We start from the raw sequence: 26,741 nt of genomic DNA on the forward strand, positions 1-26,741 counted from the left end.
CTCCTCCGCATGCCTCCTCCGCGGCCCAACTGGTGAGGAGGGACTGGATTTATAGGGTGCTTTGTGGTGGAAACCCTGTGCAAATGTAAGCAAACTCAGGAGGGAAACCTCACCGTTTTATGAGGTATCAGAGAATCTGTTTATATTAACCATGTTGCATCAGAACCAGTATTCAAATGCAGCCATGTGCCATGCTGCGGACAGGCACCAGCTGTTTGTCCACCTCATCTTTGGTTGTTGTTGTTGTTGTTTCGAGACAGGGTTTCTCTGTGTAGCTTTGAAGCCTGTCCTGGAACTGGCTTTGTAGACCAGGCTGGCCTCGAACTCACAGAGACCCCCCGTCTCTGCCCCTGAGTGCTGGGATTAAAGATGTGTGCCACCCGTGCCCGGCATTACCCCCATCTTTTAAAGGGCTGATCAGGATAGTAGTTTCCCTAAAGTTTAAAAGAGTAAAATTACATTAAAAATGTTTTTTTTTACAAAGGAATATTAGGTTTATTTTACTGCTTCTCAGTAGCTCAGTAATAAAAGGTTGTTTATATGATGACCTTTGTGCTAATTACTAAAACTTTAAAATTAATTGTCCTGTACAAGTTATGTGTCAGGATCCTGTTTGTTACTTCAGTCTGTTCTTTGACAGTTTCATGCATGTATACAATGTATTTGGACTGCTCTGACTCCCATCCCATGCTCTCATCTTCCTCCCTTCCCTATCCAAGTCCCATTCCCTACCAATCTCTTTCCCAGGCTCATGTTCTTTTGTTTTGTTTGTGTACCTCCGGGCTTGACTAGGGCCTTCTGTGTGGCCTTGGTATTGGAACTATCCTCTGGAGTCTGGCGGGCTCTCCAGAGGGCACATAACTGGAGAAAGTAGTCCCCCTTCCCATCCCCCAGCCCATACTTAGCCTGTAGGTGAGCAGTAAAGTGTGGGGTCCCATGAGCATCCGTGTCCCTGCCCATCCACGGATGACTGTTGCGCAGGACCAGTGCAAATCATTGCGGCTGCTCTAAGTTCATGCTTACACTGGCTGTGTTGTGTGTAGAGGATGGGACTTCTCTGCCCTCCTCCCTGTTTCCCAGCGCCCTGCTCCTACATTCTCCCTGTCCCCTCTTCTGCAGTGTGCCAGGAGCTGTATAAATGACTTGTGTAGGACTGCACCCTTGTCGTCACTTCTTCTCAGCATCTTACTCAGCACGAGTCTAGGAGACCGTCCACATTTGCTGTGCTGGGGCCTCAGAGCAGCCCCTGTTGCGCCCAGGAAGGAGCCCAGCAGCTGTTCAAGGATGCTAGCTAATCACTAATTAGCTCCCAGCACGGTCTAAACAGAAGGCTGGTGTCCCTCACACTAATCATGCTGTTTATGGTAATCAGGTTATTTGCATCATTAGTATCTCAACATAGCTACGTGAAGACTCGCTAATATATATCAAATATTCATTAAGGAAGTCGGCTCCTGGTGGGTGTGAGCGCCTTTGGTAGTTCAGAGAGACTGAAGTAGACAGGGACGCTAACTGTTTAAAAATACAAATACCTCTACCTTGAGATGGGGGTCAGGTGGAAGGAAGGAAAAAAAAAAGAGCGGCAAGATATAACTAGCTTATCCCTGGCCACAGTTTAAATGGAAAGCACACAATGAGAAGCCATTGGGCAATAAGTAAGTAACATTTTATGGAAACATTTAATATTAATAAGAGAGACTTGTCTTAGTTAGGGTTACCATTGCTGGGATGAAACACCATGACCAAGTGGGGTTTGTTCCAAAAGCAAGGAGAGGTTTGATTTCACTTAACTCTTCTACATCACTGTTCATCATCACAGGGGGGTCAGGACAGGAGCTCAAACAGGACAGGAACCCAGAGGCAGGAGCCAACGCAGAGGCCACGGAGGGGTGCTGCTTACTGGCCTGCTCCTCACGGCTTGCTCAGCCTGTCTTCTTATATAACTCAGGGCCACCAGCCCAGGGATGGCACCACCGTTAGTTTATTGATTTCATATCAATCACTAATTTAAAAAATGCCCTACATACTTGCCTACAGCCTGAGTTTATGGATGCAGTTTCTCAATTGAGGTTCCACTCAGATGACTCTAACTTATATCAGGTTGGCAAAAACGAGGTAGGACAGATATGAACATCTGTATGAACCCTCAGGCCCCACTGGCTCATGTTCGCCAAGAGATAACACTGTCAGGAAACAGTCAAAGTGAAGTTCTGAGGATAGCTTACTGTTCCTTTAGTCATGGAACTAAGATGTACAAACTCTCAATACAAATTAGGTTAGAGTCTTAAAATGTCTTCAATTCATAAAATTAAGGGCATTTTGGCCCTAATTTACTATATATAGTCAAATTGTACTGTTTTCTTTTTACTTAACTAATTGCCATTAGTGCTGTTGGTTTCTAACCATTAAAGATGATTCAGAAGGTTAATTCCTCATAGTCATTTTCTTTAATGTTAAACTGTAATTATAAGAATGGATAATACAGCTAATAATACAATAATACAAGTATTATAATAGAACATGCTGTAGTAATTGTAACAGATTCCTGTGGGTAGCAACCACTCCTGCCTGTACACACAGACTAGTAGCTTATGAGTGTGAGCCCTCCTGTGTAGATCTGGTAGCCTTGGTTGGCTTTGAACACCGACATTCCCATCACTCCGCCAGGAGATGGCCCATCAAAACTCACTCAATAAAAGAATGCAGGAGCCACAACCTCACATCTTTATTCTGTTTGTCTCCTGATGCTTTACCTTAAAAATTTCCAAGTCAGTGGAAAGTCACTAGATTTAAAGACAGCAGCGTAGTGTGCATCTGGAGCCGTGTTTGTTGGTGTTTGCATTTGTTTCCTCCTGACTCCTCCCACCCTTTACAGTCAGGAAAACTCAATAGTAAAATGACAGAAGGATCAAATCTAGGGGAAACCTTATTGTGTGTGCGTGTGCATGTGTGCACACGTGTGGAAGACAGAGGACAACTTGTGTCTCGCCTTTTGTACTCAGATCACTAGCCTTGGCAGCAGTAATCTCTACTGTGAACTGCTTTGCCATCCATCTAGGACAGCTCATTTTGGTGCAGTGCTCCAACTAGCGGGTATTCCTGCAGACCATAAGTCATCCAGTCAGTGGCGACAGTGAGGACATCCACTTTGTCCCCAGGTCTAATCCATCCATCCATCCACCCACCCACCCACCCTCCTATCCATCCACCTATCCATCCATCTGTCTACATCTATTCACCCACCCTTCTGTTCATCCACCCATCTACCCATCCATTTATCCATCCATCTGTCCATCCGTCCGTCCATCCATCCATTCATCCATCCACCTACCCATCTACCTATCCACCCATACACCCATCCATCCATCCGTCCATCCATCCATTCATCCATCTACCCACCTACCCACCCATCCGTCCATCCATCCATCCATCCATCCATCCATCCATCCACCCACCTACCCATCCATCTGTCCGCCACAACCATGCAGTCACCTATCTATCCAGTCATCCCTCCCTCTTTGTAACAATAATGGCTCACAAGTTCTTTCTGTTGATTTTTATTCATCACTCTCATTATTTGTTTCTATGATCCATTCTTCCTCAGTCTGCTCATAATCTGTCCCACCAGTGTCACTCTGTCTCTGGATGACCACATCTGTTTCTGAGTATCATTTATTCTTTATCCCTTAGCATGGCTATGTAGATTCAAGCATGACCACACTGATATTAATACCCTAGCTTATCTTCATTCAAGTTAACACCCAAATAACTCATTTTATTCTTGCAACAAATATTTTTTAAGTTGCTGCTTTGTTCCTGTTTCTGATTACTCATGGTCCAGTAGGAAGCCAGGCTACATTGATCTTCAAAATGTGCCACACTAAATTATGATAATAGCGAGTTATGTGCTCCACGGAGCACAAGAGAAAAGCTTTCCACCCCCACTGTGTCATTTAAGGACTCCAAGCAGAGTTACCAACTCCTAGGCCTGAGAGATAAATGAGAATCCACCTGGGGAAGTAGCGTAATGTTCCAGGCCAAGGAAATACATGTTCCCACTAGGGTTAAGTGTGTTAAGTCCAGTCAGTGTTTCCAAGCATGTGTTGGAGGAAGGGTGTGATGGGGGAGGGTGGGTTAGAGACAAGAGGCTGGGAGGGGTGTTGCTGGAGCTTTTTAATGGCTGCTAGAGATCAGGTCCAAATAGTGTCCCACAAGCAATAGTATTCAACCTTGGCTACATGCTCTTATATCCTGGGGGGGGAGGGCTGTCAGAAATATAGCAGCACAGCCCCAGCCCAGACTACTCCTCAGGACCATTAGGAGCACACAGTGAGGAGCTATGGGGCCATACATTTCAGTTTCAGACCCGGCTTCTGGGGAAACGATCACGAAGAAAGGCATCACAGGACACAGAGCCAACCCTGGAAATGATGATATTAAAAGATTCCTTTTATTTTATAGGATTTTGAACTCAACAATGAACTTAAAATGAATGTTCTAAACTTACTAGAAGAAGTTTTACGAGACCCAGACCTTCTTCCTCAAGAAAGGAAAGCCACGGCAAACATCCTGAGGTAAAGGCCAGGGCAGCTGCTGATGGAGTTGCATCCACTGGGCTCTGCTCGTGGAAAATGGGTTCTGTCGGGCAAGAAGGATACATTTGAGACCTTTCTGGGTACCAGAGGTTGTATGCTTGGCAGCGAGGCGTGTTCTATCTTCTGCTTTGTGGGAACAGTTTGGGATCTGCTGTGCAAGGGAGACTTTGGACTGTAGGCTTAAATTGTGTGGGGACAATTTCTGTAGAACCACAGGGTGAAAGAGAGAGACCTTGGGGAGTCCTGACATGAGTCCAGCCAGCATCCTGGAGAGGCTTTTCATTCTGCTTGTGAGGACTAATTGGGAATCGCCAGCTCACCTTGGGGCAGTGTTTCTATGAGAGAGGTGGCATGCCTGTAGTTACACAAGATCCTCAGCTTTTTGTGTTGGTCCTGGCCAACTGTTCCGTTCACTCCTTGTCTTAATGGTCTCCATGTCAGATACTCATATGGGGTAGGGTAAAACATGAACCTGAAGTGTCTGTGCGAGGAAGGCTTGGACTTGGCAGGCCCTCCTAGAAAATTGTGTTTGTCGATAGTTGTGATGCCTAGTATTCACACAAATAACACAGTGTCCTATGGTTTCGTTAGCTGATGGGGGGATAATGTTTTTTCTGGTTCACTCTACATGAAGAGTGCATCCATCAATGGTTTCATGTGCATGTGTCCGTTATGGCTTCTCAGCTCACCCATGGGCACAACTTCTGCCCCTACTCGAGAGTGGGAAGCCTGGCATCTATCTGCTAAGGCCCATTACTGCCCCACCGTTCTGGTTTTCAGTTCTTCCTTCACTTACAGCGTGGAAGTGATATTTGTTTTAGCCAAACATGTTTGTATTGTGTCTTGGTGTAATTAATTATAGAGAAAGCATGTGTGGAGAGGAATTCATTCAGCTCGGTTCCTCCCAAATGTAGCAATGCTAAACTTGAGACTGTGGTAATTTAACAATTGTACCACAAGTCATTCTTATTCCCCATTAAGTTCCCAAAGCCAGACCATTGTGATCTAGAAGCAGCTAGAAGTCTAATTGTGTTCTCCATTAGAAAACTGACATGTTCAAGTCCTGACATCTCCTATCCCAAAATATGACCCTGTTTGTGAATAGCATCCCTGAAGATACAGACAGCTAAGTTAGGGACTGTGACAGGTGTCATTTTAAGAAGATGGCCATGGAAGACAAACATATGGAGAATATCATGTGTGGGTGGGGATGGAAATTGCAACTATATAACCACAAGACAAGAAACACCAGGGATTTTTGGCAGAGCACCTAAAGCTAGACAATGCAAGGAAATGTTTCCTTGGAGACCTCAGGGATACACACCACTGCTGACGTTTTGACCATTGACTTCTGTTCCAGAATTATGTATAACTCTGTTGTTCTTGGTTGCCTACTTGGTGGTTTTTTTTGCAAGGGTAGCCTAGAAAATTCTATATTTCCTATTCATAAAAACATCTATATTAATTCTGCCAATCAATGAGTATGGGTGATCTTTCCATCTTCTGCTATCTCTTTCAGTTTCTTTCTTCAAACAAAGACTTGATGTTTTTAATAATACAAGTCTTTCACTTTTGTGGTTAGATTTACCTCAAGACATTTTATATTATTTGAGGCTATTGTTGAGGGTGTTTTTCTTCTGATTTTTTTCTCAGTCCATTTGCCACTTGGGTGTAGGAAGGCTAAGTGTTTATCAGCTGTAGGAGTTTCCTAGCAGAAATTTGAGGGTCACTTATGTATACTATCATATCTTCTACAGATAAAATCCTTTGGCTTCTTCCCTTCCAGTTTGTATTCCCTTCATCTCCTTCAGTTATCTTCATGCTCCAGTTAAGACCTGAAGCACTATATTGAATAGGTGTGGAGAGAGTGGGCAACCTTTTCTTCTTCCTGACTTTAGTGGAAATGTTTTGAATGTCTCACCATTTAAGTTGATGTTGGATTTGGACTTGCTGGAACCTGCTTTTATTATGTTTAGATACGTCCCTTGCATCCCTTCATGATAAAAGTTCTAGAAGTATTAGATCAAGGTATATCAGGGTGACAATAGCCACATAAAATAAATTGGACGATGTCTCTTTTGTTTCTATTTTTGAATAATTTGAGGAATATTGGCATTAACTCTTCTTTGAAAGTTTGGCAGAGTTCTTTACTAAAACCTTCAAACCTGGGGTTTTTTCTGGTTGGGAGGCTTTAATGACTACTTCTATTTCATTAAGTATTGTAGGTCTATTTAAATTGGTTATCTGATATTGATTTAATTTTGTTAAGTAGCATGTATAGAGAGATTTAGGTTTTCCAGTTTGGAGGAGCACGGGTTTTTAAGGTATGTCCTTATGACTCTGGATTCCCTGGATGTCTGTTGTTTCTAATTTTGTTGCTCTATTTTCTCTCCACTTTTTAGCTAATTTGGCTAAGGATTTGTCAATCTTCTTGAGTTTTCTCAAAGAACCAACTCTTTGTTTTATTGATTATGTGCACTTTTTTTTTTTTTTGATTTTTCGAGACAGGGTTTCTCCATAGCTTTTGGTTCCTGTCCTGGAACTAGCTCTTGTAGACCAGGCTGACCTTGAACTCACAGAGTTCCGCCTGCCACCCGGCTTTTTTCTGTGCACTTTTTGTTTGTTTCTGTTTTATTGATTTCAGCTCTGAGTTTGATTGTTTTTTGTCATTTATTCCTTTAGGGTATTGTTTCTTTTTGTTCTAGAGCTTTCAGCTGTGCTGCTAAGTTACTAGTATGAGAGCGTTTTAAAAATTTTTTAATTAGAGCCGGGTGGTGGTGGTGCACACCTTTAATCCCAGCAGAGGCAGAGGCAGATGGATCTCTGAGAGTTCGAGGCCAGCCTGGACTACAAGAACTAGTTCCAGGACAGGAACTAAAAGCTACGGAGAAACCCTGTCACAAAAATCCAAAAAAAAAAAAAATTTAATTAAAAACTTTGTTTTTAATGTAGGCCTTTGGTGCTATGAACTTGCCTCTTAGAACTGTCTTTACTTTGTCCCATAGGTTTGGGTATAATGTACATTAATTTTCATTTATTTCTACAAAGTCTTTCATTTCTTTATTAATTTCTATCTTGACCCATTTTATATTTTAATAGTGAATTGTTCAGTTTCCACAATTTTGTTAACTTTCTGTTTTTTCTGTTGTTGACACCCAATTTTAATCTGTGTAGGTCAGATAGAATGCAGGGTTATTTCAATTTCCTTATATCTGCTGACGCTTCCTTTCTGTTCACGTATGTGGTCAGTTTTGGAGAAAGTCCCATGGCATGCTGAAAAGGTATGTTCGTTTCTGTTTGGGTGAACTATTGTGTAAATATCTGCCGAGTCCATTTTGTTTATGACGTCAGTTATCTCCAACATTTCTCTGTTCAGTTCTTGTCTGGATGGCCGGTCTATTGGCAAGAGGTGGGTACTGAAGCCACCACTATCACTGTGTGAGGGCCAATGTGTTGTTTAAGCTGTGACAGTGTTTATTTTACAAATTTTGTTCCCCCATGTGTTTGTGCATAGATATTAAGAATTGCAGTTTCCTTTAGGTGGATTTTTCCTTTGATGAGTATGTGTGTACATTTCTATTTCTTCTTATTAGTTTTGATTTAAAGTTTAATTTGTTAGATATTAAAATGGTTACATGGACTTGCTTTTGGTTCCATTTGCTTGGAATATCTTTTTTCACCCTTTATCCTGAGCTGATGTCTAGCCTTGATGCCTTTTGGAAGCAGTAGAAGGATGGATCCTGTTCACATCCATTCTGTTAGTCTATATTTTTTTATTGGGCAATTGAGACTATTGATGTTGAGAGATACCAATAAGCAATGTTTGCTTGATTCCTGTTATTTTTGTTGTTTGGGGGTGGTGGTGGTGTGTGTGTGTGTGTGCTTCCCTTCTTCTGATTTTCTGGTCTGGCATTATTTATTCCTTGTGATTTCTTGGGTGTGGTTAATCTCTTTAAGTTGGAGTTTTCTTTCTAGTGCCTTCTGTAGCTCTGGATCTGAGGATAGATACTGCTTGAATTTGGTTTTCTCGTGGAATGCCTTTCTTCATCCGTGGTGATTGAAAGACTGGGTATAGCAGTCTGGGTTGGCATCTATGATCTCTTAGAGGCTGTAGAACTCTGTCCAGAACATGACTTTTAGAGTCTCCATTGAGAAGTCAGGTGTTATTCTAATAAGTCTCCTTAATCTTTTACTTGGTTATTCTTCCTTTCAGTTTCTAGTAGTCCTTCTTTGTTCTGTATGTTTGGTGTTTTGATTATTATGTGCTGAGGGGACTTTCTTTTCTGGTCCAGTCTGTTTGGTGTTCCGTGTGTTTCTCGTAACTTGATAGGCATCTCCTTCTTTAGGCAAAGGAAATTTTCTTCTATGATTTTGTTGGAAATATTTTCTGTGCATTTGGCCTGGGTTTCTTTTCCTTCCTCTATTTTTATTATTCTTAGATTTGATCTTTTCATAGCGTCCAAGACTTTCTGAATATTTTGTTCCAGAATCCTTTTGGATTTACCATTTTCTTTGACAGCAGTACTCATTCCTTCTATCCTGTCCTCAATGGCTGAGATTCTTTTGTCATCTTTTGTACTCAGTTAGAGAGGCTTGCCTCTGAGACTCCTGTTTGAGTTCCTATATTTTTCATTTCCAAATTTCCCTCAGTTTGCATTTTCTTTATTGATTCTTTTCTACTTCCAGGTCTTGGACTCTTTTATTCATTTCCTTCCACTGTTTGTTTGTGCCTTCATAGATTTCTTTCTTTTTTTTTTTAACTTTTATGACATCTTGACCTCAGTTTCCCTTCCCTCCACTCCTCCTACTCCCTTCCCCCTATCTCTTCTGTCCCCAAGATCCTGGCCTAACAGGATTCAATTAAAGGCTGGGCACGAACGCTCATATCACAGCTCGACACGGCAACCCATTGGGAGGAAAAGGGTCTTAAGCACAGGCAAGAGTCAGAGACATCTCTCGTGCCCATCATTGAGAGTCTCACAAGAACATCAAGCTACACAATCGTATTTGTTTGTTGCTTCAATTTCTGTGAGCCTCTATAGGCCCTGCGAAGCTGATTCTATGGTCTCTGTTCTCATGGTTCCTTGACAACCCCTCCCCCAGCTCCTGTAATCCTTCCTCCCCCTCTTCTGCAGGGTTCCCTGGCTCTGCTCAGTGTTTGGCTGTGGATCTCTGCATCTGCTCCTATTGGTTGTTGGATGACACCCCTCTGGTGACAATTGGGCTAGCTAGGCACTGATTTTCATAGTTTTATTTCTAGGAGATTTATTCATTTCCTCTTAAAGGACCTCTATCATATTCATAAAGGCTATTATAAGGTCTTTGTCTTGTGTTTCAGCTAAGCGTCAGTTCTCACGGCTTACTGTGTTAAGTTTGTTAGATTCTAGTAAAGACATATTATCCTGGATGTTGTTGATTGTGTTTTTACGCTGGGATCTAGGCATCTGGGTATGGGAAGACTGAAATTCTTGATGCTGATATCTGGTCTTGTTTTTGTTGGTGAGTATTTTGTTCCTTGTCTTCTGTTTCCTCTCTGGTTCTTAGGAGTTTGTGGTGGCTGCGTGTTGCCTGATGGGAAATTCTTTTGGGATTCTGAAAGGTGTGACCCCTGGAGTTTCCACTTAAGATTTGATTCTTGGTGTTGGTGGCTGATACTTAGGAATAAGGGTGAGCTAAGTGAGAGGCCTGAGGTGGTCCACAGGCTGGAGAGAAGCAAGTCTTCCTCCAGGATCTCCTTAGTCCCTTAGAGTGGGGACCAATCACAAAAGGTCATCTGCTACAGAGCTGGGGATGGGGTGTGGGACTGAATGTGGAAGAGAGGAGGGAGAGGGAAGAGCTAAAGCTCACCTGCCTGCTTTGCTGATAGGCTCTTTGCTTCTCTGCCAGGCTTGGCTGGTGGGTTTTTGGGGGATGCCTGAGGGAAGGGTTATAATGGAAGATCTGTGAGACCCACTGGGGATAGGGGCTGCGGGGGAGGGAGGCTGCATCAGGTGGCCTGCTACAGAGCTGGGAATAAGACTTGAGGATTGGATTTGGAAGAGAGGGGCGACAGGTGAAGATCTGCAGTTAGCCTAGCTGCTTCCCTAGCCAGAGTCTTTAACAATTTCTATGACTTTAATTGCCCTGCTCAGCAATAAAGAAAGAGAGCCAACTTTAGTCTCCCGTGGGACAAGCTTTCTGACTTGGAACTGCTTAAGTAGTTTAATGCTCAGGGTGTGTGCTAAAACTTAGAATGCTTAGCCCAGATAGCAAGGTATAAAATGGAATTCCCACTTGCTATAATTCTCCTGATTTGGAATTTCTGTAGGATATATAAAACATCTTCCTATTTGAAAGTGGTGTTTTGGGTATTAATTAACTCTTGTATCATTTATTCATCTAAACACTGAAAGACAGGCTTTTGAAAGCTGAGTAACACTGAGTTTGGGATGCACACTCAAAGAACACGATGATCACCTGCCTACTCCTGTGCTATGTTCTTCCAAGTTGTACCCACAAGCTGAGAAGAGAGTGCACTGTCTCTCTTCTGCTTCAGTGGACAGTGTGGAGAGGCTAGAGCAACACGAGTGGGGGGAGGCTAGAGGATCACAGGCGGGGTGGGAGGAGCCAGAGGAGCAAGTGGGAGGGGCTAAAGGAGCACAGGCGGGGTGGGAGGAGCCAGATGATTAAGTGGGAGGGGCTAGAGGAGCAGGCAGGAGGGACTAGAGGATCGTGGGTAGGAGGGCCTAGAGGAGCACGAGTGGGAGAGGGCTAGAGTACCATGGGTGGGAGGGGCTAAAGGAGCAAGTGGGAGGGGCATGTGTGTGTCACAGAGTCTGTTGTACCTCACAGCCTCACACACCTGAACCCTCACACTTCCTAACCACAGAAAAAAGACCCCCACATTGCAACTTCCGAGCTTGTCCATCTTCTCTTACTCATAGAGATTGTTTTATCCATTTCCTTATAGAGCTCTTTCACAAGATGATCAAGATGACATCCACCTAAAATTAGAGGATATAATTCAAATGGTAAGTTCAGCCACAGAATCCTTGAGGTGAGCAAACTCATGCAACCAGCTTCATGGTTGGCCATGTATCTGTCTGGGAAGCTGTACGAGAAGGGCCTCGCTCAACACAGGATCCGGCAGCTGGTTGGGGACGTACATATTGGCTTTCACAGTTGAGTCTGCTGGATTTTCTTCCAGACCTAGACTCTAGTAGAGGCCTTCACGCTCCGCAGATGCACTGTGTTTCACTCCTTCACCATCTCTTGCAGACAGACTGTCCAAAGGCCGAATGCTTTGAGACGTTGTCAGCCATGGAGCTGGCCGAGCAGATCACTCTCCTGGACCACGTTGTCTTTAGAAGCATCCCCTACGAGTGAGTGCCTTGTCCTCTAGCAAGAAGTACCTAGTCTTGAAGCTGCCATTATCTCTAAGTTACACAGGTGTGTGCATGTACTTGCCCAGGCTCAGGGATGTTGAGTCTCCATCTCCAGGTGCTTTAGCATGCTTGAAGGTCTCTTGGGCCCAGTTCATGTTGAGTGCATTGACTTGGAGGTCCTTGAGATGATCTCAGTTTGTGTTTCTTCTATATGTAATAAGGTTACCATGACTGTTGATTTCTCTGCATTTTCCTATCCTCAAATTACAGAATGTCTAAAGCCATACGGGAAGCTTGTAGAAAATGTATTCTCAGAGAGAGCATGCTTGTGAAATTCCGATTTGGGTAGGTTTGATTGAGGTCCAGAAAATTGTCTTTTCATGAGAATCCCAAGTAGTTCAGAGGGACCCGAAGCTTCACTCTGAGAAGCGGGGACCCATCGTCAATGCTTTAATGTCTGCTGCAGGTCTGCAGCCCCTTCCGCAAGTTCGCACATTCTACTGAGCTCAGTGACAGTTGTCCTGCCTGCTGTCCTGCCTCTTTGTTTTAACCCTGTGTACAAAGGAGGGGGCCCTTTAAGCCTCCAGCAATCACACTCACTTGAAAGATCCTTAAACAGATCTTTGTTTAGAGAAATACATTATCCATGAACTGGTAACCACACTGAAAGTGTGGAAGGATTGGGCAAGACACAGGAATGGGATCCTTGTCAAACATAGCGCATCCCTGGTGAGGGAGGAGAGAGTCGGAGCAGATGTGCAGGACAGTTAGACCTGTGGAGCTCTCAGAGAAGCAGGAGGGGAAGAGCCCAAGAACACCCACGCAGACTGTGCTTTTATGCATTCCATCTTCTCTTCTTCCTGGCCTCCCTGAATTTGTAGACCTGCCCAGGCACATGGAGCTGTTGAAATAGGAATCTGGCTCATTGGCTATTCAAATGAATCCAGTGACATCCTGAACACTTAGGATAGGAAACACAATTTTCCTTCCCCCACCGCCCCGTCACCTTCTCACTGCCACCCAGAGCATTGAAGGTGGACCTTGGCCTTCTCTACTAGAGAAGAAAGAGCCAGAAAGAATCCTGTGGTGGGGTGGCTCTTGCGGTGGAATCTTCCCGGGACTCCCATTTCTCCCTGGACCCTGCATGCCTAAAACATCTGTCAGTCATTTCCAGCTGCGGAGCTGTGTCCTCACTTCTGTGTCTACCTGCAGAACCATAGCCACGAGCAGCGGCAGCAACAGTGGCAAGCAAGGGACAATAAATCTTGCAGGAGGACCCAGCCAACACTTCCGCACTAGAAATGTATTAGAATGGTTTTATTTCACACTGTTTTCTAAATGCCCACACACAATAATTCCCACGCACCCTCTCTCAACTGCCACATGCATACTGAGATCTAGTGACCTGCTCCTGAATGAAATGACTGACCAGGGAAGACATCAGAGGACTCTCCTTCCACCAGGCTCAGCTCCCCAACCTTGAAAACTTCCGTTCTCCCGAGAAAACAAGAGCAGAGAAGGATTCCATTCTACTGAGTAGTTTTTGGTCGAAATAGATCTTCTGGAATCTTGAAAGATACATTTAGAGAGTAACGCAGAGGAAATCAGCACAAGAGTGCTGAGTTGGTGGTTACTTCATCTCTCTTATGTTGGCAGCGTTTTGAATTTCAGAGAAGCCTTTTATTGAGACAACAATCCAAACACTAGAGACTGAAAAATCGTTTTCATTTTGGCAGTAAGTGATGGAATGCTAGCCCAGGAATGAGCTGCAATTCCATAGAGATGACCTGTGAAAACAGGAGGGAGGAGGGGTAAATAATGACCCCTGAATATTAAGTTAAATGTACCCGTCTAATCCACATAACTACGCAAGGTCTATTCGCCTTCTCTTACAAACGGCACTGATTTTGTGTTTTATTCTCAACTTTCAGAGAGTTTCTTGGGCAGGGCTGGATGAAACTGGATAAAAATGAAAGGACCCCTTACATCATGAAAACCAGCCAGCACTTCAACGAAGTGAGTAACGGATACACCTGTGGGCATTAGGCTTCTCTAGAACAAAGCAGCTGTGGGACGGCGGATATAGCTCAGTGGAGGGGCACTTGTCTAAACATGCACGGAACCCTGGGTTTGATCCCCAGAAAAGAAATACACTCTGCCATCACTATTTATACAGGGCTGATTGAATAGCAAGCTTAAATATCACATTCTCAAAAGGATGTGATAATTTCCAGACATAAGAGGTCTCATTTTGGTGGTTTCCAGGTCTTGTGAGTATTCAATCATGTGTAAAATGTTGTTATTATTTTTCTTATAATCACTATAAGCTTAGTCACAGACTGAATGAGTAGTGTGTATACTGACCCCTGGTGGTGGCAATAAGATTGCATCAGTGTGACTTCCTAAATTCCAGACTGACCTTGGGAGGGACTTCTTACACTACTTCACTGAGGCAGTGGTAACCACTGCCAGGCTCCAGCAGTAAGATGAGGAGTTGATTTTATATCCAGTTGTTTGTTGGTTCTGTTGGAACAGACTTAGTCTGGTGAGAGAATTAGTTAACAGCCGTGGAGGTGGCTTCAGGGCTGTCTGGGCAAAGGGAAACTTCTTTTCCAGTTTCAGTACAGGTTAATACTAGGAATAGTGAGGGTGTGTATATCAGCAAAGGAATTGCACTGACAAGTTAGCAGGTCAACTGAATCCAAGGTACCAAAACAGTAGTATAGAGTCTCCAGAGAGAGCCCTGCACAGGGTCCACTCAAAATACACGGATGCTAAGTGAAGGGGTAACGTGAGGAACATACTCCATTGCCTGGCCTACATATGGGCACTCCAACTGAAGACTCCACCCTAGGCTCCACACGTCTCCCACACTAGGATAGCCTTGTGCTCTAACAACCCCGCAGCAATGCTGAGCCTCCTTCGGGAGCTTCTAATGCGGGTAGTAGCATCACCATGCCTTTGGCCAGACGGGACTCTACAAGCCACCCGTGCTTCCTTCCTGTCCCCTACTCAGCATTTTCTGTCTCAGCAAACGAGCACAGGTATGAAATTTGAATTCACGGCAGAGCAGAGGACCTGATGGCCTGATGAGGAGACAAGGGCCTCTGGAGACAAGGATGACTGTCAATGGAAGTTTCTGATCTGTCTGGTCCCACAGCCATTCAGTCCCAAAGAAACACACTGGGGCTTATATTAATTATAAACTGGCTTATTATTTACTAGCTCTTACAACTTAAATTAACTCATAATTCTTTTCTATGTTTACCCACCTGCCTTGGTACCTTTTCTCAGTACAACATTTTCATCTTGCTCCCTCTGCATCTGGGTTGCAACTGCAGACTGAGCTTCTCCTCTTCCCAGAATTCTCCTAGTCTGGTCGCCCTGCCTATACTTCCTGCCTGGTTACTGGTCAATCAGCATTTTATTAAACCAATACAAGTGACAAATCTTTACAGGGTACAAGAGCATTATTCCAGAGATGACAGGTCTTCAGGGTCCTCGCATGCTCAGTTGAACAGATGAACAGCTAGCTGTTCTGGATCTAACGATGAAGGGAAACCCCAGATGAATTTTGTCAGGGAGTGCCATAATTAGATTGACACTTCATGCAGCATGGGGTCAAAGCGGTGAGATGACTAGATTGGCTGGCCAGTGAGCTCCTGAGTCTGCCTGGCCCCTTCCTTAGCACTGGAGTTACAGATGCATCCTTCCATGCCCTGTTGAGTGCTGAGGATGCAAATTCAGGACCCCATTACTTGCACAGCCAGTGCATTATCCACTGGGCCACATCCCAAGCCTCAGAGCAAACATAGTTTTGCATTTCATGTATGCTTTTTTCTTATTTACATATTTCCTTCTGCCCATCATCCCTCCTAGCTAGGTTCAGCATACCCGAAGGCCAGTGTATTAGTCAGCTCTTCGTTACTCTAACAAAACGCGTAAGATGATTAACTTATAAAGGGAAAAGGTTTACTCGCAGAGAAAACTGCTCAGGTCACAGACAGGAAGCAAGAGTGGAAGAGGAAGAGACATAGTGGCCATAATCCCCTTCAAGACACGCCTCTTTGGCCTAAAGACTTACACAGCTCCTTCCAATAGTGCCACTCCAGGGACCAGGCCATTGACTCATAGTCTATGGGGAATATTCAACACCCAAACTGTACCAGTGATAGTCATGGATTTCATTCTTCTTCTGTTCTTAGCACCAAAGACAAGTGTGTCCTAGCCCACTTCCTGAATAATTATTGGAGATGACGTCCTTATGAAAATTATTGATTAACAAAATCAACTGCTCCTCACAAACTGGATTCTGTATCATTCTCCACATCAAAGTTGAGCAAGTGATTGACCCTCGTACATGTTTTAATGACTTTCTATGTGTCACTCAAAGATACTGTAGGAGCTTTTGTGTCTTCAAAGAGTGGGGTGCCCACAGACTTACTGTGTGAATGCAAGATCACACACTCCCCGTGCCCCTTTGCTGATGATCATATACCACTCTTTTCCATAGTTTGAAAATTGAGCGAATTCAGTTGGATTTGGTTAGTAGAATTACAGCCCTTAGCTTCAAAGTTTATTTGTTCATTTTGTTTGTTTTGCTAGGGAAATTTTCCAAAAAGAAGGTATGCTTTCTTTTTCTATGCTAAGTGATTTTTTGGTTTGAGAGATGACTAATTTAGAATTAATTTAGATTGATGACTGTCTGGAGAGATGACTCAGCCATTAAAGGCTAGCCTCACAACCAAAAATATTAGAATTGAGATAAATAGTAACCCACAGTCTTTCTTTCTCTATGAAAACTGACGTTTTCCAGAGTATGCTATCTACACACAGTTGGAAGTACAGAAATATGTGTCCCCAACGTCCCCAAGGGGTGACACACAGGTCTGCAATATGATCTTTCCGAGTAGTTAGGTCATTCCATTTCATTCCCTTTCTTGGCAAGGATTCCTTCATCAAGACTACCGGTTTAAAAAGATCCAATTTTCCCCCAACAAGCCGGATTCTGAAGAGTCTCTGCCTGTGCTCTCAGGATGAACAGGGGTGGGTGGTTTGTTGCTATTGTTATCTTTACAGATTCCAGTCTCTTTGAAAGCTGGTGTCTAAAGATGGACCGAGAGCTTTGTGCTACTTAGTAACCCGCTTTCCTTATGTGCTCATGGGCCACTCAGCTCTTTGCCTGGATGCATTGTTTTGGGTCTTCGACAGCTTGCTGGTCTCTTTGGTTGTCTTAGATGAGTAACCTGGTAGCCTCCCAGATAATGAATTACGCCGATATCAGCTCGCGCGCCAACGCCATTGAGAAGTGGGTTGCTGTGGCTGACATTTGCCGGTGTCTACACAACTACAATGGTGTCCTGGAGATCACTGCAGCCTTAAACAGAAGTGCCATCTACAGGCTGAAGAAAACCTGGGCCAAGGTGTCCAAGCAGGTGAGCATCAGCATGCAGCACACCTTGCTACTGAGGGGAGTGGAGAGCCGAGATGAATCCTGCTAATGAGAAAGTCATTAATTGAAACGAGCAGTACAATTGCCAAAGGAAGGCGCCAATGGATAATTGCCCTGCTCTGACTACCTAATTAATTCCCCTCCTGTGTGTCTTCAAAACACTCATTACAACATTTGGAGGAACAACCTCAAACAATGTGGCTGTCAGTCATGACCTGTTTCCCAAAATCCTCCTGGAGGGGAGGTAAGCCCACAACTGCCCAATGGATTTCTCCCCGTCTCCCCTCCTCCAAAGCCTTTGTCCCCAGAGATCTCAATATACAACGTTTCCTCTGTCCTTCTGGGAGCAGCTTTTGGGGTTTTGCCTAGTGACTTAGACCTGCGGACACGTGACTGTTGCTTTTCTTCTTTTAGATTTAGCTCTCCTCTGTTATTTCCACTCAGGTTTCAGTAGTTAAATCAAATCTCTGTCCTTCTAGCTTTCTCCTTGGGTGTTGGTGAGTTTGGGAGAGGCTTTCTAAAAGGATGTCTGGAAGACTTTCTCTGGACTCCTAGAAGGCTGTCTGCACCTTCACTGGGAGTTGGGCTAGCCTTGTCTTGTCCATGCCATTGGCTCTGCTAATGTTCTGAGCCTAGGGTGTGTCTCACCTGTACCACAGACTGTTCTGACCTTGGTGACCCTGCAGGGCACCTGAACTGTTAATGAGGACTTCATTGGATTTTGGATTAGTACCTTGGTGCTCACAAAGGGTCTTGGCGGAATCTCCCCTGCTCCTGCACAGTTTTAGTGCCTGTTGGGAGGAGATCTGTGCCGTGCACTCTTAGCCTAACCTTTTGCTGAATTTGCTATGCACCTTGTAAGTTCCTAAGATTTCTCTGCATTACACTTTTTCTTTTCTTTTCTTTTCTTTTCACTTTTTCTCACCCCAGGGCAAAAGCCTGGATATAGGCACTTCTCGCTTTTCATGTTCCTTCCCTTCTTCTTTTAAAACATTAAAATGGCATCAGCACCTGCCACTGAAGGAAAAACCCGAGTGCCCTGATGATATTCTCTCTAATCAAATTAAAGTGTTTTCTTGACAAACTACGTTGTCTTTCCTCTTTAGACAAAAGCGCTGATGGAAAAACTTCAGAAGACTGTTTCATCTGAAGGAAGATTTAAAAACCTCAGAGAAACTCTTAAAAAGTATGTCTTTCTTAATCATTAAATCATTCACAGTTCAAGAATATGTTCAAATAATTTACATGGCATGCAAATAGTGATCTACCCATTCATTGCTAGAGAAGAAGAAATAGGAAGGAGCTCCTATTGTTGCAGTGTTTGGGGATTTTACTTTTCATTTGGAATTCTGTGAATATAGAATTGGTACTTATGGAAGTACCAATGGTGTGTAAAGATACTGTGTATACTGTGAGCATTTTATAGAAGTGCCATGGTGTGTAAGGATACTGTGTATACTGTGAGCATCTTATGGAAGTGCCATTGTGTGTAAAGATACTGTGCATACAGTGAGCATCTTATGGAAGTGCCATGGTGTGTAAAGATTCTGTGTATACCGTGAGCATCTTATGGAAGTGCCATAGTGTGTAAGGATACTGTGTACACTGTGAGCATCTTATAGAAGTGCCATGGTGTGTAAGGATTCTGTGTATACCGTGGGCATCTTATAGAAGTGCCATGGTGTGTAAAGATACTGTGCATACAGTGAGCATCTTATGGAAGTGCCATGGTGTGTAAGGATTCTGTGTATACCGTGAGCATCTTATGGAAGTACCAATGGTGTGTAAAGATACTGTGTATACTGTGAGCATTTTATAGAAGTGCCATGATGTGTAAGGATACTGTGCATACAGTGAGCATCTTATGGAAGTGCCATAGTGTGTAAAGATACTGTGTATACCGTGAGCATCTTATGGAAGTGCCATAGTGTGTAAGGATACTGTGTATACTGTGAGCATCTTATGGAAGTGCCATGGTGTATAAGGATACTGTGTATACTGTGAGCATCTTATGGAAGTGCCATAGTGTGTAAAGATACTGTGTATACCGTGAGCATCTTATGGAAGTGCCATAGTGTGTAAGGATACTGTGTATACTGTGAGCATCTTATGGAAGTGCCATAGTGTGTAAGGATACTGTGCATACAGTGAGCATCTTATGGAAGTGCCATGGTGTGTAAGGATTCTGTGTATACCGTGAGCATCTTATGGAAGTGCCATGGTGTATAAGGATACTGTGTATACTGTGAGCATCTTATGGAAGTGCCATAGTGTGTAAGGATACTGTGTATACTGTGAGCATCTTATGGAAGTGCCATGGTGTGTAAGGATACTGTGTATACTGTGAGCATCTTATGGAAGTGCCATAGTGTGTAAGGATACTGTGTATACTGTGAGCATCTTATGGAAGTGCCATGGTGTGTAAGGATACTGTGCATACAGTGAGCATCTAATGGAAGTGCCATGGTGTGTACGAATGCTGTATGCATAGTGAACATCTTATGGATACTGTGCGTATAGTAAGTATATTAGAGATACATGAAGTATATCCCAAATAGGAAAATATCACCATAGGTCAATTCTCTCTTAGTATAAACTTGTTAATTTAGTACTTCTTAATCTAAACACAATGATCTACTGTGACTTTTTATGTAAATATTACAGAAGCAGTTGATTGCTGTTATTACTGCATTTGCTTTTGATCTTTTATACCTATATCATTCCTTCTATACATGCGCACTCTCACACACACACTTGCAAACATACACATGGTGAGGGGGAAGAATAAAAATTCTATTTGCTTGCAGCTGGTTTTCTTGTGGTTTAGCACATGAACGTGGCTTACTCTAGAGAACATCTGACTTGTGTCACACCGGTAAAAGATGAGTGATAGTCGTCTACACCTTGCTATTACATCAGTCAAAGCAATAACAGCACAGCAAGTGCTTGCTAACGATTTACACACCGTGTGTTAGGTGCTTTACATGTCTTCCTTACGCCTCGCCGTAAGCTTCAGAGATTAGCGTTCCTATCTCCACTGCAGGTGAGGGAAGTGTAGACAGGGAGCACCCTGCTCAGCACCACCACCGAGCGACTGGTCAAGCTGGGATTCAAACTCTGTTCCCTCTACACCAGAAGCCACATCCTTAGCTTCCGGCCTCACCAGGAAGACCAATTAGACCAGGTTGTCTGAGCAAGTGTCTCATGTAGTTGTACTTTCTTGTTGGGACCGCCAGCCTACAAATGATGACGTGGAAAATTAATATGAATTATGAAAGCTTGGCGTTTAGTTTAGGTTTGTCCCCAGCTAGCTCTTATAACTCAATTAACCCATAATTTTAACCTACATCCCACCACGTGGTTCAGTTACCTCTCCCCAGTGTGGCACGTCCCACTTCCTCCGAGTCTGCTGTGAAAATCCAAACACCTAGGCGACTCCTCCTCTTCCTCTCTCCACCTGGAAATCCCACCTATCCTCTCCTGCCTCCAGCTCCCAATGACTCAATTACTGCGTCTTCACACAGTGTCTGAATATCTTACAGCAGTCTCCTTTCGTGGCTTCAGTGTGTAGCTGTGATGATTGGTAAATGCACGTCTTCTAAAGCATTTCCAAATCAGCTCAACAGAAACTGTGTTTCCTGTGGTGCAAGTTCTAACTGTGTGTGTGCAGGAATAAGAACCACTCTTCCTGGCCTTGCAGCTGTAACCCCCCTGCTGTCCCTTACCTCGGGATGTACTTGACAGACCTGGCCTTCATTGAAGAAGGAACACCAAACTTTACGGAAGAAGGCCTTGTCAATTTCTCCAAAATGCGAATGGTAGGTGGCCATTTTTGTGATTGGCCTGTGTCAGTGACGTCATGGCTTAGTAAGAAGAGGCTAGAAAATGAGGGTGGTGTTAGCTCCTAAATCTTGAGGTGGAAAAAGAGGGTGAAGACTCAGGTTGTCGGCCAGCTGAAGAGAGTTTTGGCAGTGACTCCTTGAAGTCTGGGTCCAGGCTGTGGGAATAAAGCTCCAAAGATGGTTTTCTAAGACGGCCCGGTAGGTAGATGCATGAACCTCCTTGCTAGACAGCCATATTCTGAACACCAAGTTAGAGGATAGAAACCACAGGAGCAGCACCCAGAACTTCTCCCTGCCCACACCCTGAGGCCACCCAGCATCAGCAATAACCCAGTGATTATGAGTTCAGGACCTTCTTGTTGGCTTTACCTTTGGCTTCTGGAAGATATAAAAAGCAATCAGACAGGACTCCTCCTACCCCATGGAGGATAGGACTTAGGGATGTCACCCTGGGAGGATGCACTGTGATGCAGAGGGATGCTTCTGAAATGCTTTCTTTTCCCCTGTTAGATATCACACATTATTCGAGAGATACGCCAGTTCCAGCAGACTGCTTACCGCATAGACCAGCAGCCAAAGGTAACACTGTGGGCTAGTGAGAGCCACACGGATGGATGTAGAAGTTGACTGGATATATAAAACCACCACAGGAACATCAAAGTCTGACTTAGGATAAGGACCTAACTTAGAAGTGGTCAGCAAATCCAACTGGGAACAGGGATGCAGAGGAGATGGATTTGTCTGGTTTCGTTCATTGTTGAGCATCTGCTTCTTGGGATCCAGACCTCTTCCTTCTGTTCCCAGTACTTTCATTCAGTTCCAACTTCCCTAGACTACAGGATCCATTCTACAACTAGACAAAGTTTGCTTTAAAAAAATAGCAGCCGGGCGGTGGTGGCGCACGCCTTTAATCCCAGCACTTGGGAGGCAGAGGCAGGCGGATCTCTGTGAGTTCGAGACCAGCCTGGTCTACAAGAGCTACTTCCAGGACAGGCTCCAAAACCACAGAGAAACCCTGTCTCGAAAAACCAGAAAAAAAATAAAAAACAAAAATTAAGTAAAAAAAATAGCTTGCTTTAGTTTCTTCCTCGAGTTCCTACCTTAGCTGCTTCCAATGATGAACTATAAAATGATAGACTATATAAAGAGTAAGATGAAATAAACCCTCTCTTCCCAAAGCTGCTCCTGGTCATGGTGTTTATGATAGCAACAGAAATAAACCTAGAACGGTGAGAAATACTCTCGTGTGAGTTATCAACATTACTTCAATAAGAGGGAAATACTTTCCAGGAAATAACTCATGCCCTTACACCTTCATTTCCTTTCCTTCTTCCTGGGATCTGGCCAGTAGAACATGTACGCAAAAGCACCAGAGAGCAAGCTGACAAGGACTGCACCCTGACCATGGTTGTAAAACACTTACTGCAGCCCTATACGAATCAGTGTGCAATCATTAAAGCCACTCATAGGCTACAGCCTGAAGACTATAAACAGTGAAACTTCATGAGCCTGTGTTGCAAAGAGGAAAGTAAACTTTGATGAATGCTATGATTCTGTTTATCACTATAAGGTTAAACCTAATACTGTAAGTATGTGTAATGCATCTTAAATGCACAGTGGGGTCACATATCCCAAATGACAACAGCCCTCAAGAGTGCTGACTAGGCTTTGAGGTTGGGAGAGGACTTTACAATTTACAATATATTCAGTAGTTTTTGTTTTAGAAAAATTCCAGATGTCTCAGGGAAAATGTTGGGTTGTGTCAGATTCATTCAGAAAATGTACAATTGATCTTCTGAGAGAAGCATCATCTGGTCTCTCTCTCTCTCTCTCTCTCTCTCTCTCTCTCTCTCCCTCTCCCTTTCCCACTCCCCCCCCCCCAGGTCATACAGTACCTGCTTGACAAAGCCCTCATCATAGATGAAGATACACTCTATGAGCTGTCGCTCAAAATTGAACCTCGACTCCCTGCTTGAAGATCTTACCTTGTCCCTGAGAACATGGGAATTTCGTGAAGAGTGTGTCACATGTGGCACGGCGGGGACCCAGAGGGACAGCGCCTGCCTTGGTTCACCACCAAAGATGGAACCAGACTGCAATTCTGTCTCCAGCCAGAGTAAAGCCCAGATGCATGGGTTAAAGACAGATGCTCCAGCCTTGGGTGGGACGGTGCAGAGTTGAGTGATGCTGACGACACAATTTGCGTCAGGGCCGTGAAGTAGGAGATGCTGGTCCATTAGAGCAAAATGTCATGAAGGTAGATGTCCCATGTTCTGTTAGAACTTGGGGACAAGGCCCCACAGAGGAAGCCTGTAAAGTTTCCTTGACATTCCGCTAGCCTGGGCACACCTCTAACCGATCTTCTACGACTTGACGGCTTCTCTTACACTTCCTTTATGCCAAGGGTCACAGCCAGGCCGAAGCTTCCTCTGCAGGCCCCACACATAAGCAGCTTCAGTATGCAGCATGTGCATGGTTCTCGGTGCATTCGACATGCATGAGAGGAGTGGCGTGCTCTGAAAAAGCCTTGCAGCCTCTAGGCCATGGGACAGGAAATAAAAGATTCCAAAACAAGTGGGTTTGTTGGTAGCATTTCCTTAATTACAAGTAAGCAGTGTCCCACCAGCTTGAGCGGGGCCTTCATGGAGAGATTGGTGGTTCCAAGGAGCTGCCCTCTTGGAGAGACAGCTGTGGAGGCCACAGTAAGGTACATGTCCCTGTCAGTTAGCCGGCAAAACTGTGGGACATGGGAAGGCCACCAAGGGCTATGGAGAATAATGACTTTCATGAAGCAAAAATGGAGGGCTAAAAGTCATCTTTGCACCTGATTTCACTTGGTTTCTTTTCCCCTAAATATTCTAGAAACTTCTTCTGATGTATACATGCTTAGTTGGGTTCATTGTGAGCACTGGCTGAACTGTGAAATAGTCTGTGGGCTTCTTCTTTTGAGAAGCCCCGCTTCCGTGTGCTACTGGTAAACAGTCTTCTCCAAGCCTTTGTTTAAAACAAGGTCATCTGACCAAGGCTATTCTTGGTAGGGAAGGGCACTAACTATCCCACGGCTCTTAGAGTAGAAAGCCAAGTGCAGGGGTTTGTCCTGCACCCTCAGCCTGGGGAAGCCACCTCATGCTCCGCACAACGGTCAGTTGTTCAGGGAATAGGGCTCTCCTAATTACCCCCCTCTCGTGTTCTCAGGGAGACCACTGCTTTAGAAGGTGGAAGAGGTGACAATGAAGGATTATTGTGATCTTAGCCTAGCCTGCCTAGCATTTTCTCTTAGCGGCAGGATGCTTATTGATGCTGACCATGAAGACTGATCTGCAACCTCCCCTCTTCCTTTGCATTTTCATCATGTGATAGAGCGGACAGCTAGCTAATACATTCCCTCTCTGTTTCCGAAAGCCCAGCGGAAGAGCTAGCATTGGGAATGTACCATAGAACTAGAGAAGGTGCATTTTCTGCACGGTAAGGGTCATCTCTGTACATAACTGCCTGGAAAAATATAAGCTGAATTAAAAATTTATATTATATGAATCCCACTCCAGAAATCTCCCTGGTTCATTTTAGCCAACAGTGCAGTACTAAGTCCCCCCCCCCCCCCCCCCGCCAGGGCCAAGCTCCGCCCCCATCCCCACCCCCCCACCCCCGGGCCGCTTAGGGATGCTTTCTCCTCTTTATTTATCATTTCCTGAGTTGCTTGTTTGTTCTTTTCAGTTCAAATAATAGTACGCATGAGGAGAGCATGAGCTGTTGGATCCTAATCGTGCATAACTTGTGATTTATTTCTCGGTGTTCAGAAGCTAACGTTTGAAATAATTTGTCATTTAACACCACACACCGCATAAACTTACAGAGAAAAAGTAAAGGTTAGCAATCCTGAGAGGATCACAGCTACTAGTTTCATGGAAATCACCACTAGGGAAGGAGTGCCTGCACCACCTTCAGCCCCGCCCCATCTCCACACCACAGGGCCCTTGCCCTTCAGTGGAGGGCGCTACGTGCATTTTCCTTGGGAGTTTGGGCTCGTTTCTCCAATGTTATATTCCAGAGGCCACTTCAGCCATTCTTACTGGGGGGGAAAAAAGGAATTTCTAATGCTCCTCGTCTGTTGAAAAGCAGCTTTTCCACAGCTAGTGATGAGCTTTGGTGCCTGTTCCCAGGAGACAGTCAGAAGCGCCCCCAGTGGTCATTTGTGGGCATTGCCGTTTCTTTGCTCACTGGCTTGCTAAAGCTAAAGAGACCATGGTCAGTCAAGGCAGGGACGCATATTTAAAAACAAAACACCTCAACTTGATTATGTTTAAAATTAACCAGAGCAATCTGTGGTTCCTCCTTTGATTGTTGAAGCCCTGGTCTTTTGAAGCTCTGCATGTATTTGTGGGGTACAAAAAGGCACGCCCATCTGTTTGTGCCAATACCTGACTTTATGAGGCGCATTTCTAAGAGCACTTGGGAGGCCAGCTTCAAAACGTCAAGTAGTGAACATGTGCCCTGCAAAATCTACAGAAAATCAGCCCAATTTCATGCTTTCAAATGAACACAACATATGTCCTGCAGGTAAGATTACCCTGAGGACTTAGGGGATGCCTAAGACATCCACTCTTACAACAGAAGCAAATCTCTCACCGAAGCCAGTATATGTGACAGTTCCAGGCATGAAGTAAAAGGCTGTCCCCTTTCTTCTGCGATTCCCCGGGGGAATTTAAAGAGAGAATTTTAAAGTGGCGACATTCTAGAGCAGTTCTAACAGCACGTCTCCTTTGCTGCCTGCTTATCAGTGCATCTCAAAGTACTACATTTAAACCAATTAAACACATGTAAACCATTTAATGTGACAATGGGCCTTCCCCTCTTCTCTCGTGTTATGAGAGACAAGACCGTAGACCACCAGTGATTGCCACTCACCTAAAGAGGAAGGCAATGATGTGGCCACTTCTAAAACTACCAACTTTCACGTTTTGAAAAGGGATTTTACTTAGTTTTTCTTTTCAAGTCAATATTTAATGTTATTCCCCCATGAAAAGATCTCTTGTTTTAAACGTGTTCCTTTTAAATCCAACTTGTAAAATTTATCATTTTTACTACGGTTGAGATGGCATAAGAGATAATATGCTATTTTTAGCCAGGTTAAATGTCCACAGCTGGAGAAAATCAATGAATGGAACTCATTTCCACTTTTGTAGGAAATAAGATTGTAAGTTTAGTGACTTGTTTAAAGGTGTCACTGTGTGATTCCTGGAAACGAGACTGCAGTTGGTGGGAAATAAACGGCTTCCTTTCAGAGGCCACTATTAGCTTAACAAAGGGCAGAGGCGAAGCCCAGAGGGACCTGTAGTTGTAGGGGCAGACAAGAGTGTCCGCTAGCCAAGCTTCCAGTTCAGCTGCCTCGGGGCATGGCTTTAAGGTTGGGGTTGACTGTTTTTGATTGGATCTGCTGGAGGAGAACAATCACCCTTCTTCACAGTGTTGAACCACTGTCTTTACACAA

The 26,741-nt window shown here is 44.2% G+C and overlaps 1 protein-coding gene across 3 annotated transcripts in view; it reads left to right on the plus strand.

Moving 5' to 3' along the window:
- Window positions 1-23,827, plus strand: part of Rasgrf2 (Ras protein specific guanine nucleotide releasing factor 2) — a 215,188-nt gene extending 191,361 nt beyond the window's left edge. For 2 of the 3 annotated variants that reach the window (XM_075976335.1, XM_075976336.1), the window contains exons 19-27: window positions 4,462-4,574; window positions 11,545-11,605; window positions 11,853-11,956; window positions 13,891-13,975; window positions 17,197-17,394; window positions 18,518-18,597; window positions 21,112-21,229; window positions 21,764-21,832; window positions 23,137-23,827. In XM_075976335.1, the coding sequence (XP_075832450.1) occupies window positions 4,462-4,574; window positions 11,545-11,605; window positions 11,853-11,956; window positions 13,891-13,975; window positions 17,197-17,394; window positions 18,518-18,597; window positions 21,112-21,229; window positions 21,764-21,832; window positions 23,137-23,229 (921 nt within the window). In that variant the 3' untranslated portion in view covers window positions 23,230-23,827. Of the gene's footprint in view, window positions 1-4,461; window positions 4,575-11,544; window positions 11,606-11,852; window positions 11,957-13,890; window positions 13,976-17,038; window positions 17,174-17,196; window positions 17,395-18,517; window positions 18,598-21,111; window positions 21,230-21,763; window positions 21,833-23,136 lie in introns of those variants that run through there. The other variant, XM_075976337.1, reaches the window with a different exon arrangement.
- Window positions 23,828-26,741: the final 2,914 nt, after the last annotated feature.

This window comes from Microtus pennsylvanicus, chromosome 6, assembly GCF_037038515.1.
Source record: "Microtus pennsylvanicus isolate mMicPen1 chromosome 6, mMicPen1.hap1, whole genome shotgun sequence".
Classification (NCBI taxonomy): domain Eukaryota; kingdom Metazoa; phylum Chordata; class Mammalia; order Rodentia; family Cricetidae; genus Microtus; species Microtus pennsylvanicus.